Consider the following 14,308-nt stretch of genomic DNA (forward strand, 5'->3'; position numbering starts at 1 on the left):
TAATATATTACCAATGATTAAATCATTCAATAAAAAAGTGTTATTTCAATGAAAATTAAGAAGAGAAAATTTTGAAGGGTAGATAACAACACTCTTTTTCGTATATTAAATTTTGGATGAATAGAAGCTATTCCAATTCAAATTAAAAGTAAAGTCAAGATATATTATTGTCGCTTGCGAAAATTGAATCTAGTCCATTAAGTAAACTGTACTTACCAACTCAAGTAATCTTATCTTATTGAAATAATAACGATAATTATAAGATAATGTAATACTTATGATTGAATGCAAATATTATGACAGTGCACTCTAATATAAAAGGAGTGTTTGGTAAATAGTTGTTAGCTCATTGGATTAGTGAGTTTGACTAGTTGATAACATCAACTAATTGTAAAAATATAATTAATGGATGTCAAAAATAACAGTCATTTAGCAAAAATTTGATCGAAGCAACTTTTTGAAGTTTAACATTTTGAAACAATAAGCTATTACAAAAAGCTAATTAATCAAATACTTATATTAATTTTTTAATCAAGTCAAACAACTAATGGTGGTCAAATAAGACAAAATTGACTGATATTCTAACTATGTTACCAAATAGGACATGCGAATACTTATAGTCCGATTAGTTGGAGGAAATTACAATTTTCTCCATTCTAATTTCAAAGCAAGCAAATTCCTTTTTTCTGGTATTTCAATTAGAATCTCGTGCCTCCCTTGGCATTTCAATTTTGCAGATTTTGGGAAGAAAAAATATCTTTGAGACAAAATTACACTCTTTTCATTTGTCTATTATAATAAGTATGAACATTTTGGTCTTTATATTACTTATTCCTTTTCAATTCTTATAATGAACATTAGAATTGAAATTCCGTATAATTCTATTTTTGCAAACCAAACAATATAATTTAAATTCTTAATTTATTCTCACAATATTTCTCACTCATGGAATTACAATTCATTTCCACCTTAAACCCACTTGCAACCAAACACCTTTGTTAATTGACTAGCTCGCTGGTTCAGTAGCCAATATTTGAGGCAAGAGACCAAAGTTTGAAATTCGGCAGCGACAGTATGAGAATTATGTCCAAAGTGGATGCATCACTTGTGCACACTGACATTTGGATGGATCACTTGTGCACACGAACATTTGGCCATGTTTGCTGAGCCACAGAGTTACTGTGGTTTACATCCTTCTAATGCTCTATCCAACCCGTAGGGATTGGGGATTCCACCTTTTGGGCAAGAGCTAAGATTGACCAGATTCTACTTTTAACAAATTAAAATGAATTGAAATCTAGTAAATACAGTGCATTTAGCATTATTGGTGTTTGACGAAAAGAGAAAAAAATCAAGAAATTCATGTACATACTGTACATTGTCGCTACTAGATATCAATCAATTATTCTGCATACTATACTAGAATTTTATCAAAGGTTGGGGTGGGGTACGTTATACACTAATGCTTCTCCTAGCTTGTACTTTGCTTTGAGAGCCTTTTTGGGTTGTTGCCAACCAGAACTACCAGATCATCATTTTCCCTTTCTAGTACTCACTCTTCTACCATACTATACAAATACACCTTTCTTTTCTTTCAAAACCTGTTCAGTCAATCTCTGTAGCAAGAGGATCATCATTCTCCTATCCTTTTTTATGTTTTTTCTTTGATTCAATCATACCTATCATCCATGGCCACTGATGAATCTACAGTTGCTTCTGTTCATCCCTCTCAGGTAACCTTCTTTACAATGTTTTCCCCTTCCTTTTGCTATATTTATATTTGCATACATATATACTTTACATGTATATGTATCATCTGAACTACTGATGAGAATTTTGAGAAAGACCCTTTCTTCTGCTTCAACAGTTATGTGTTTTTGTTTTGGTTTCTTGAATATTTGGTTAGAGGTGGACACTAAACTTAGGATATCTAAAGGGAAAAAAAAAAGCTTGCTTGATATATAGTTAACAGATAGCAGCATAAAAAAATGTTACTATTTGTATTGAATCTTTTCTTATGAATATTAATTAGTGGTTTGTGACAAGTAGTGTAGCTAGCAACTCTTGGTATTCATTGGCTACTTATTATAAATTTGTGAGTTAATTAAACCAGATAAGGTTATTAAGTTTTGGCTGTTTGGTTAAAATCTTGATAAAGAAGCAAGCTGGGAATTGAAGGTAAAGGCTTTTACTTATTTGATGAGTTTCATGCTTTAATTTCCACCTAATAATAGCTTTTAGCTGGCTGATGATAGAAAGTTGAAACCCCCAAAGATGAAATTTTGTATACTTTCTTCTCCAAGAAGCAGCCTAGCTAGATGGACTTTTGTTATTGAGTGTGTAATATTTTGCCTTTTGTTCCAACTTGCTGTTCATCTTTTGTATGATGACTACTTTTACTTTTGATAGCAAAGAGGTTGCTTCGGTTTTACTCTTCCTAGTTTAATTTCTGAATGATCATATCCCCATATGTGTTTGTTGTGGCAGGCAGAGAAGGAAGTTAAAATGATGGAACAAGACAACGCTGCGCCTCAACTTAAGGAAAGCGGGGAGGAGGTGCTGAAAGTTGAGAAAAATGGTGAAGCTCCTCCGACTAGTGAGGCGGTGGTGGTGGAAGATGAGAAGGTGGGGGAGGAAGTGGCTGCAGCCGAAGAGGTGAAACCCGAGGGTGAGGTAGAGAAGCCTAAAGGTGAGGTAATTAAAGTGGAGAAGAGTGGCATTGAGGAAGAGAAGCCTAAAGGTGAGGAATTGCCTTGTGTCGTCGTGGTTGAAAAAGTGGAAAAAGCCGAGGATGGTGAAGAAGGGAAGCCTCAAGGCGAGGATTTAGCTGCACTTGAAGAGGACGGGGAAGAGAAGGCGCCTAAGGGCGAGGAATTACCCATTGTTGAAGAGGTGAAAACAGGTGATGATGATAATAAAGAAGAGAAGCCTAAAGTTGAGGATTTGGGTGTCATTGAAGATGTGGGAAAAGAGAAGCCTAGTTGTGATGAATTGCCTGTAATTTCAGAGGCAATCAAAGTTGAAGAGAAGGCTGAGGGTGAGGAGTTGCCTGCTGTTGGAGAAGAGGCGAAAAAGCCCGACGATGAGGAAGCCAAACCGAAAGGTGAGGAGTTAGCCATAAGTGAAGAGGTGAAAACAGGTGATGGTGAAGAGAAGCCTAAAGTTGAGAATTTAAGTGTCATTGAAGAGGTAATGGAAAAGGGCATTGTGGAAGAGATAGAGAAGCCTATTTGTGATGAAGAATTGCCTGTAATTGAAAAAACAGTTGAAGAGAAAGAGGAAGAGAAGCCTAAACCAGAAGAAAAAGAAGAACAGCAAATTACTCTTCAAGTCCCTTCAGTTGAACCAGAAGAAAAGATTGAACCCCAGATTCCACCTTCTACAGAAGAGCCTGCAAAGGAGCCTGATCAAACCACTCCTGTAATAGCAATCGACCACGAGGCAAAACCCGTGGCACCTGAAGAAGATGTCGAAAAGCCACTAGATGAACCAATAAATGAAGTAAAACCCGTGGAGCAACCAAAACCAGTCGAGGTTCCGGTTCCTGAACCAAAAACAGTCGAAGAAACGAAAGGGCAGGAAGAAAAACTGCCAGCTAAAGAACACGATTCAGAAGTTCCAGAACCCGCTGTTGTGAAACAGGAAACTGCAGTAACCGAAGAACCCCGGGAGCAGGCTACTATCCCCGAGAAGGCAGAGGTTTTGGCTGAAAAAATTGAAGCCATCGTCGAAGAAGCTCAACTAGTACCTCAGGTTGCTCAATGCTTAGAGCACGAGACACAAACCGAGACAAAACAACACCAACTCACTGAAAATGTTGTCAACGAGGAAGCAAAAACTATCGAACCATCTGAAACTCCTGCAGAGGAAGCAGCTCAAGTCAAGACAGTTTCTCGAGACGCTGAAAATGAAGCAACCGAGGCAACAGAAGTGGAGAAGAAGGTAGATGAAGCCCCTGCAGCCACTACACTCGAAGACGCCCTAAAGCCACAGACAGAAGTGAAAGAAGAGGTGGCTCCTGAAGCTGCAAAACAGGACGAATCGAAAGATGGCAACGACAAGAAAGAGGACAATGTTGTTCTTGTGAAGGCAAAGCAATCAAACATCATATCAAAGGTTAAGCAAACGCTTGTCAAGGCAAAGAAAGCAATCATTGGGAAATCCCCGACTCCAAAAACCGAAACAAAGACAGTTGAAGTAAAAGCCAAATAAACTAAGAAGCAGAATGAAACAGGTAACAATGGCTACATATAATGATCAGAAATCGCAAGTAGTAACATACTTGTCAAGTGTGCTCTTTTATTCTCATTTTATTTATTGATTTATTGCCAAATTTGTGCTGTTGGTTTGTTGAATGATCAGTGCTTGTTGTCCTAGGTATAGTACAGGAATGTTTTTTTTTTATCGATACATTTGCAAACTAGAAGGGTGGGTTGATTTTCTTTGCTTTCTTTCGTCTCGATTCATTTGGTTTGTGTGTTGATGCAAGAACATATATTGGATTAATTTGTTGAGGATATGATGTACATAAAGTTTGATTGAATTTGTGATTTGTGAATATTGTTATATATAGTAGTTCCAATGATAATGAATATTCATCTGTTGCATGGAAAAGCTAAGATTCATTGTTTAAATTCTTTTTACACCATATACTTCTTAGATATATACAACAGCAAGTGGAAATGGGTATCTGTAGATTGAATCAGAATGCTAATTTAGTTTGCACCCCCAAAAAAAAAAAATGCTAATTTAGTACAAGGAAATATGGAGGTCATGAGTTCGAGCCCCAGTGGAGGCGATATTGACTCTTTGTGCTTCAATAGGTTGAGAAAGTATGTTTGAACAGATAGTACAATGTAATAGGGTTGTATTCAAAAAAAAAAAAGAAAGTACAAGAAAATATGGAAGAGTGGTAATTAGAATGGACATCGATTTTTTAATTTTTCATTTTTTCTTCCTTATTTTTTATTCTATTGTTCAAAAGTAAAGGAGTAAAAGGCTAATGAGTTTTATAATTACTAAAGGATTTGAATCCAATAATAGGATAACAAAGGTAGGCAAACGAACATAATAAAGGACATCAAAACTCATAATAGGGTGCAAAAGTCTTCAAACAAATACACTCTAAATATATGCCCTTTTGTTTAAAAATGGCCAGTAAATGAACTGACCCGACCAGATCCAAACAGGTCAAGCCGACCTAGATTGGACTTCGGACTAACCCGTCTATTTTACACTTTCATACTAGTATTTTTGTCATTTCAAACTTCATCTTGACCTAATTCTTGGTATAAAATCATAAGTGTAGGACTGTAGGCAATATTAGCTCTACTATTAATTAATGTCAAGAATACAAAAATCCACTGGTACTACACCAATTAAATATTGAATCAACAATCTTAATAATGAAAGTTGGTGGCAAATGCAAAAGAGGCCAAACAGCACAAAAGGGAATTGAAGAGAAGATGAGGTAATATCCAAAAGAGACTCATGACACATTTACCAGCACTCAAATGTTCATGGGCTCTCTCTACACACATGGTTGATCACTTAATGCTGCAATACCTATAATACATCACTTACATGTGCAATAAATTCAGTAGTTGTTGGTAGTCCAAGCAAGATAATGATATGAAAATGATGGACATGTATTACTCTATCACATTTCATAACATTCTCTTTATATAACTCTGAATAAACCTCGTGTAAATATATAGAATAAGTAAACTTGTACATGCTTTAAAAGTTATTATTGCTTCCTTTATGAATGCATTAGACATTTATTTCTAATATAAAAATAAAAATTATTGAAACAAAAAGTAGTCTGTTATAAAATATGAAGGCTATGTTTGGCAAACCTAGCTGAAAAGGTAGCTGAAAGCTGAAAAGTAGCTGAAAACTGAAAAGCTATAAGCTCGAAGCTGAAATCTGAAAAGCTATAAGATCGAAGCTGAAATCTGAAGAGCTGTTAGGCTATGTTTGGCAAACCTAACTGAAACGAAAGCTGAAAGCTGAAAAGTTATAAGCTCGAAGCTGAAATCTGAAGAGCTGTTAAACTAGTTGTTATGCTTAAAAGTGTTTGGTAAAATTAGCTTTTTGATAAGTTGATAAAGGTAAAAAGACTAAAAAGGACATCTTCATAAAAATTAAATAGTTTTAAATTTAAATAGGGTTGTTTACATATTAAAATATAAAATAATGAAATCAATATAATTTCATAAAATATAAAGTAAGAACATATATTTGAAAATATATATAGTAAAACAAGATGTTTATAATTCATAAAATTAGTTCATACAAAAATTATTGTTCAAACATAAATATCAAATTAAAATTACAACGAAACATATTGAAAAAAAAAGGCCAAAAGAGTTTTAATTGGGAGGGATAAATGATGTCATTTATATAAAATAATAAGGATAAATATGGAAAAAAGTTAAGAAGCTACTAGCTTATTTTTGAATAGCTATCTGAAGTAGCGTTTCAAAATAAGCTCTTATTAGTAGCTTAAAATAAGCTATAAGCTCCAAAATAAGCTTTGCCAAACACAACCTTAAGCTAGGTGTTATGCTTAAAAGTGTTTGGTAAAATTAGCTTTTTGATAAGCTGATAAATGTAAAAAGACTAAAAAGGACATCTTCATACAATTTAAATAATTTTAAATTTAAATAGGTTTGTTTATATATTAAAATATAAAATAATGAAATCAATATATTTAAATAAAATATAAAGTAAGAACATATATTTGAAAATATATAAAGTAAAAAAAAATATTTATAATTCATAAGATTAGTTCATACAAAAATTAATGTGCAAACACAAATGTCAAACTAAAATTACAACCAAACATAATGAAAAGAAAATGTCAAAAGGGTTTTAATTGAGAGGGGTAAAAGATGTCATTTATTTAAAATAATAAGAATAAAGATGGAAAAAAGTTAAAAAGCTACTAGCTTATTTTTGAAAAGCTACCCCAAGTAGCGTTTCAAAATAAGCTCTTATTTTAAGCTATTAGCTTATTTTGAAAACATTACTAAATAGAGCTTATAGCTTATTAGTAGCTTAAAATAAGCTATAAGCTCCGCCAAACAGAGCCGAAATAATATAGAGAACAACTAAAGAAAGTAAAAATAGTGGGAAAAGGTTATCTTATTCCCATGAAATATGTGTCTTTATATAGGCAACAACAAAGGAGAGTAACTTACAATGACATTCCAGGAGACACTCTTAGGAGTTTAGAAAACAAAGAGAACTATAAATTATAACAAATAGATATTTATAACGTATAATAATTTATAACACTTCTCCTTAAATATTTATTTATTGATGCCTCGTTAAAAGCCTTACGTACCAAGAAAAATCCAATAGAAAAAAACATTGGTGACGAGAAAAATAGTACATCAAATATTATCTCTCTCACAAAGAACAACATCCTTTTTTAAGGTTCTTCAAACGACGCAAGTCAATCTTATAACCCAATTTCTCAAAGGTTGCAATAGGTAATGCCTTAGTAAATAAATAAGTTAAAGTATCACTTGACCTAATTTGTTCGACATTGATTTCATCACCACTTGAAGATCATGATCGAGTGTAGAAGAATATTTGTAAAATATATTTCATTCTATCACCTTTGATGTATCCCACCTTTAACTAGGTTATGAAAACAGAGTTATCTTCCAAACCAACGTGGGACAAAAGCTTCTTCCACTATCTTCATTTTTCAACTCAAATAGTTTTATTTGAGAATCAATTTCTCATTCATAATTATCCGTTTTGAGTGTACAATATATCAATTTCTTCATCTCACTACGAAGAACCCAAATCCACTTTGTCCCGATCCAAATTGGAAGTGAACCTCACATCACATATACCACAAAATAGTCACTTAAATGTCATTTTTGCTAGCAAATTTCCAACGAAAATTACTTATTCTAATTTATAATGAAATAACATTACTTTTATTCTTCAAAGTTAACAGTAATTAAAGTAATATTTATTCCAAGAGATAATGAGGATATATGTTTATTCATGGAGACCATTTTCATTTTCATTGTGACCAAGGAAGCCAACATCATTGTCATCTTCAGTTCATGATGAATAAGAAAATCAGGGGTGAAGTTTGGGAGAAGAGACCAGGGATCGAGTCACACTAACGGGGAGCAACCTTTCAAAGTGAGAGGGGTTTCTTGTGCGCAGTGAGCAAAGGTCTAACCTCTGTGTTCAGTTAAGTTATCATTATTTACATCCTTCCAGATACTTTATTGAGTCGGGACGTGGGGACCCTTGGAGTTGGTAATTCAACCTTCTGGAGAAGAAGAATTAAGAAAATCAGCCACATTCAAATGCATGTGTTGTATCAATGAAGACATTGGGAAAATCACCAAATCATTTGTCACAAAATTTGTTTCAATTCTTGTTCCTTCATTTGTGATTCTTTCATTTGTGGTAAAATCTATTTCAACATTCTCCCTTTTACCTTTCAACGATTCTTGATAGAGATTAACAAAATGTTTTGGTGTATAACAAATACACGACAAATGACCTTTCATACCACATGGGTAACAAACACATCCTTTTAGCCTTTTATTAGTACCATGCATATTTTTTCTTTTTAATTTCCTTATTTGTTTTATTTTGGCTATTATAACTTATTCCACTTTATCGTCCACATCCACGACCACGTGAGATTATAGTTAGAGGATATTGCGTTCACTTCACACTAGTACAAAACTGACCAAAAATATAGGACAATTTGCGTCCGGAGTTTCAATCCCGAACGCGTAAACTAAAGCGGTGGCATTTTTGTAATCAAAATATCAACTATTTAATTATTTTTATTTTTATTTTTTTAAAACAAGGACCAGCTGCGTCCGAAGTGGGTACTTCAGACGCAGCTGGTCCGTTGGATTACGTCAGCTGCGTCCGAAGATTCCTTTTATTTATTTTTTTTTTTTAAAATCGGCGTTTTAATTTAGATCTGGATATGAGGGATCTCTCACCATCGCAGCCGCTCCATCGTCTTCAACCTCCAAACACCATCGCCGCTCCATCTCTCACGCCCACACAGACACGGCTGCCGTCCTCCGCCTCACGCCCAGCCGCCGTCCTCCGCCTTACGCCCTCGCCTCACGTCCAGTCGCCGCTGCTCCTCGCCGCCGAACTCCAGCTAGCCAACGCCGCTCGCCGCCGCCGACGATGTTCAAATGTCCGCTAGCCTCCCCAGCCAACAAAACACTCGCCGCCGCACTCCATCGACTTTCCCCTCTGCTGCCATCAGAACAGCCTCGCACAGCAGCCTCCTCGTCGTTCGCTGCGGTCGCACAGTAAATGGAAAAAGGTTTCATCAGCTAGTTGTGATCTTGAAATGCTTGTTTGGTTTTCGACAACAGTCGTAAATTTACTATACTTTGATGAATGACGTGTATTTGGGATTTGGGGAGATTGCGGTTTGCCCTGTATTTGGGATTGATAAAATTATTATGTGCAGTTTTGACTTGAGAAATTGCATTTTTCTTTTGCATGTTTATTTTTCATTTCGAGTGTTTGACTCGTTAAGTCTTGGATTGCTGGTTTTGAGGATTTACTTGATTTTGAGTTAATAGAGTTGTTTTTAATTAAATGCTTTTTGCCGGTTAATTCTTGTTTTTATCGCTGTGTTTACTAGACTTCTGAATTGTTTGATTGTTTTTCACTATGTTTTACTAAGTGGCCTTGTATATATTTTTCTGTATATTATACAATGTCTTGGAGATTCTTTAATGGTTGCCTCTTTTCTTTTCGAATAATTTTTAGAGAGAGCGGAGTCCCTTGACTTCTGATTTATGATTTTTTTTTTCATCTGTGACAGGCAATGCATGCTGCTATCCTATGTACATTGCTGAGACATCACCGAGCCAGATAAGAGGGCTGCTTATTTCTCTTAAAGAGTTCCTCATAGTCTTTGGAATGCTAGTAAGTTGTGTGAGCTAGTGGAATCTATTTTACTCCTGCTCAAACCTTGGAAACCTAATCTGTTTATATTTCTGAATGGCAATATGCAGTTAGGCTATACAGTTGGCAGCCTTATGGTGGAAGTTGTTGCTGGTTGGCGGTATATGTATGGAGTTAGTGTCCCAATATAAATTATTATTGGAATGTGGTGTTCTCATTAGCTGGTAGTGCTTATGGTTACTTATTTCTCAGTTACTTATGATTAGCTGGTTTGATTTGATTAGGATTTTTCAAAAAAAATCAGTATATGTGTATGATATATATGCTCTATTTTCCTCCATTTTCTGTTGTGGTCAAACTCTTGAATATGAGCTTGTATTCCTCTTAGGTGTTGATGGCCACAAACTGTATAGATATTCTGGATCAGGCTCTTCTCAGACCAGGAAGAATTGACCTAAAAATTGAAAAGTATCCTTATCATCATGGAAAAGAAAACTAGTTTTGCATCTCATACTGCTTGCTTTGTTGTTTTTTTCCTGTGACTTTCTCATTTCCTATGATTGGTTACTGAGGATCAAAGATCTCCTTTTTTTGCATAAGAGTGCTAGATTTCTTTGCATTCCTAGCAGTTGACGATGGTATTCTCTTGGTCCTTCAATAAAGAACCTATAATGATCACAAATAAGTAAATCGATAAATAACAGATAGGCATGAGAGCTTAATTATGCTTCTGAACTTGGTACTAGGACTTATCTTCTTTAATTGATTCAAAATTATACAGAGAAATGCTTAGTACTAGGACTTCATACACACTATATGACCTCTCTTTTGCTGTCTACAAGCTCCTAATGATATTGCCATATTGGTGAGACTAACTATTTTTTTTTCTTTCTATATTGTAGATTGTTCCTGCTATAAAAATTCTTTTACATATTTCTGCCTCCAAGATGAGCATAATTTACAGTCTGATGATGCAGTTGAATTCTTAGGTAATTACTAATCTCTTTATTTGATTAAAATGCCTCTGATATTATATTTTGATGCTCTCTTGCAACCTTTTCTTATCAGCTTTACTTTACTTTCTTTAGAAGAATATATAGATTAAATGCATTCTACTTCCCCCTTTTATTCAGCATCACTACCTTTTTACATACCCTTCTCATGTATACTTCAATGTCTTGTCTTGGTTGCAGCTATGTTCCAACCCCTATCTTGGTTATCATTGATGTCCAGCCTAAAGAACTTGGCATAGCAACTAAGGTAATGTCTTCTCACTACCTTTTATATCACTTATGAATTTGTTTTTACAATATTGAAATTCAGTGATAAGCATGTTATTTCGTTCATGCTTAGGATCAGTTCTACTTGTAATCTTTTTGACATTAGATATATTAACTTAAATATGCTACATGAAGTGAGATTAGATATATTTTATTATAATAATAGTAATATAGAATTGAAGCAATATTGATGTATGTTTCTCCAGAAATATATCACTCATTTAGCAGTCTGGATGCTTTGTTTCATGATTTTCACAGCTCAATTGTAGCAGGTAATGATGCTATAGCAGGCATTTAGGTTGGAGTTGTTTAATATATCCTCAAAGTTGTTTATTCTCAGTAAAACTAATATGCCATTAAAGAGTTGTTTATATCTTGTGAATTTAATTTGGAAACAGTGAAAGGAAATTGTGTCTATTTCACTTGGAACTATAACATTATTTGTTTGGAGAAATCCTGTTGGGCTGTTAATAGTGTTTATCTCCAATGTGGTTCCTGTTTAATCATCGGAGTATGGGTGTGTATACTTGAATGTTGAATCGTGGATGCCATCGTGTCCTACCTAGTTATGGCATTCTAACTTTGGAACATGTTTGCTTCATTTAATATACTTGGGTGTAGGATTATTCTTGTGGTTATAATCCCTGCAGTTTCTGTTTACAGTGTGGAGCAGTTAAAAGATATTGGATGCAAGTGGGTCATTCCATGTAGGTTGACTAGATGAGCTGAAAGCATGGTGTTGGAGTTCGAGGATGAAATATATTGTACAGAAATTGTATTATTATTATTATCAAAAAAGATTATATTTTTTTAATATATATATGACTATCTGCGTCTGGAACTGGGAAATTCCAGACGCAGATAGTCATTCTATAAAATAATATAAAAGACCGGTAGTTCCGGACGCAGCTGGTGACTATCTGCGTCTGGGGAACTCCGGACGCAGTTAGTCCATGGCAGCTGCGTCTCCGGCATATGCGTCTGGCGTACTCCAGACGCAGAAAGTCCAAAACTCCAGACGCAAATGCCTGTTTTTGTACTAGTGTCAAGAAATAGAATAGAACTATTTAGACTAATTTTATGATTTTTCATTAATAATTTATTATTTTATCCAACCAATAGGAGACATAAAATCAATTCTGAATACTTTGTGAATCCCTTTTCACGATATTGCTGTTGCAGGAATATATTTGAAGCATGAAAAGTTGAGTATGTTTTCTTTAACATATACATCAGAGTCAATTCTCAAAATGGTCCTTCGACTATGACGTTTTCTTAATTTAGTGCCTTGATTTTTAATTGCACCCAAAGTGGTCCCTAAACTATTCAATTTGGTCAATTTGGTCTCCATTAGCTTTGGCGTGAACTATTCAATTTGGTCAATTTGGTCTCCGTTAACATAAGCCAATTTGGTCTCCGTTAGCTTTGGCGTGAACATGGCGTTAAATAGAAGGGCAAAAAGGACAATTTATATTGTTTTTCGTTGAGACCTTTGACCAGCGGGTTTCTACCCCAAATTAGCAAAACAATTTCATTATGCCGAATTTTACTTTTGATGTTCATAACAGTTCAAGGGACATGGAACAAAAACCCTAACGAAACGTATAAATCCTGCGAATAAACAATAAAATTTGAGATAAAATTTTGTTTTCGTTTCGGTGGAAAAAGCTTACCGCCGCATATCGGAACTTCCGTTTGGGAGACATTTGAGGCTGGGCGGAGTCGGCGGAGACATTTGTGACCAGAACTGGAACATCTGCTTCAAAAAAGACAGTTGTAGTGTGATGGATAACCAAGAGAGATGTGTCATGGAAGGTAAGAGTTCCTCTGACAATTGCAATATATTAACTAGTGATGTTAATTGTTGTAGGTCGAGCATAAATAAACTTGACCTATGGCACCAAAGATTAGGACATCTTAACTTCAGGGCATTGGACAAACTTATCAAAAAGGAAGGTGTTCTAGGTGTTCCAAAGTTAAAAGTTGAAATTGGTGGAATATGCAGTGTATGTCAGCTTGGAAAGCAAACTAGAACATCACATTGAACTCAACAATCTATCAACACAAAACATTGCCTGGAACTAATCCACATGGATCTGATTGGACCAACACAAACTGAAAATATTGCAGGTAAACGATATATTCTTGTATGTGTTGACGATTTCTCTCAATTTTTGTGGGTAATCTTTCTCAGGGAAAATCTGAAACTCTCGGAGCGTTTCGAACATTAAGTCTCAAAATTCAAAAGGAGCAAAACGAGTCTATTGCCAGAATTCGCAGTGATCACGGACGAGAATTCGACAACAGCCAATTTGATGAATTTTGCAACAGTCTTGGGTACTACCAATGAGTATTCTGCACCAAAAACTTCTTAGCAAAACGGAGGGTTAAGTATGTACCGTTTTGAAAATTGAGGGGCAACATTTACACTATGTTCCTAGGCAATGTATGTACCATTTTAAAAATTGAGGGACAACATTTACACCACTAATAATTCAGGAGTAACATTGATAATTAACATAGGAGGGGCATAAATTACAATCTTTCCTATTTATAATATAATAATTTAGAACATAGTCATAATTGTTATGACTAGAGCATGATAATATTTACTCTACTATTTTTTTTAGTACTACTAACTCTATTACAATGTAATATATGTTCATAACTACTCCTCATCATAAAGCACAAAGAGTCAAAAGCATATTTAACTCATATACACATATGTATTCGTGTATTTGCATTTTACGTAATGCAAAAGAAAAAATAATGAGTAAACTATGTAAGAAATTATAAATTACAACACAAAAAACATCAGAGATAAACATTTAATGCTACATTGCCACTTATACCATTAAAAAAACATGTTTTTAATTCTAGTTAATAATTAATGTTAAAATAAAGGTAAAAGATAAATGTAATTAATAAAATTGGGGAAAAAAGTGTGAAGAAACAACACAATTAACACAAATAACAAAGACTTAATACCACTAACAGATTTTCAATTCTAATTAAAGACTAATGTTAAAATAAAAGTCAAAAGAAAAAATGTAAGGGTAAAATAAATAATAAAAAAAAAGTACAAAAAAAATTAAAAA

At 34.3% G+C, this 14,308-nt stretch overlaps 2 protein-coding genes across 7 annotated transcripts; both read left to right on the plus strand.

The window, feature by feature from the left end:
• The first annotated feature begins 1,438 nt into the window (after positions 1–1,438).
• Positions 1,439–4,614, plus strand: LOC116028520 (neurofilament medium polypeptide). The gene is made up of 2 exons (XM_031270255.1): positions 1,439–1,733; positions 2,488–4,614. Exons 1-2 carry the CDS (start codon positions 1,689–1,691, stop codon positions 4,210–4,212), a joined length of 1,770 nt encoding a protein of 589 aa, XP_031126115.1. The 5' UTR covers positions 1,439–1,688; the 3' UTR covers positions 4,213–4,614.
• A 4,372-nt stretch (positions 4,615–8,986) lies between these two features.
• LOC116033285 lies at positions 8,987–12,017 on the plus strand. Of its 6 annotated transcripts, XR_004100827.1 has the most exons (7): positions 8,987–9,337; positions 9,848–9,951; positions 10,041–10,154; positions 10,833–10,919; positions 11,124–11,190; positions 11,417–11,482; positions 11,874–12,017. XR_004100827.1 is itself a non-coding variant. In XM_031276040.1 (6 exons), the coding sequence occupies exons 1-5, from the start codon at positions 9,328–9,330 to the stop codon at positions 11,180–11,182; spliced, it is 327 nt and encodes a 108-aa protein (XP_031131900.1). In that variant the 5' UTR covers positions 8,987–9,327; the 3' UTR covers positions 11,183–11,190; positions 11,874–12,017. The 6 variants fall into 6 exon arrangements, 1 of the variants encoding a protein (XP_031131900.1); XR_004100829.1 differs by lacking the exon at positions 11,417–11,482 and having other exon boundaries at positions 9,848–9,955; XR_004100826.1 differs by lacking the exon at positions 11,417–11,482.
• Positions 12,018–14,308: the final 2,291 nt, after the last annotated feature.

Source organism: Ipomoea triloba, chromosome 1 (assembly GCF_003576645.1).
Source record: "Ipomoea triloba cultivar NCNSP0323 chromosome 1, ASM357664v1".
In the NCBI taxonomy this organism is placed as follows: domain Eukaryota; kingdom Viridiplantae; phylum Streptophyta; class Magnoliopsida; order Solanales; family Convolvulaceae; genus Ipomoea; species Ipomoea triloba.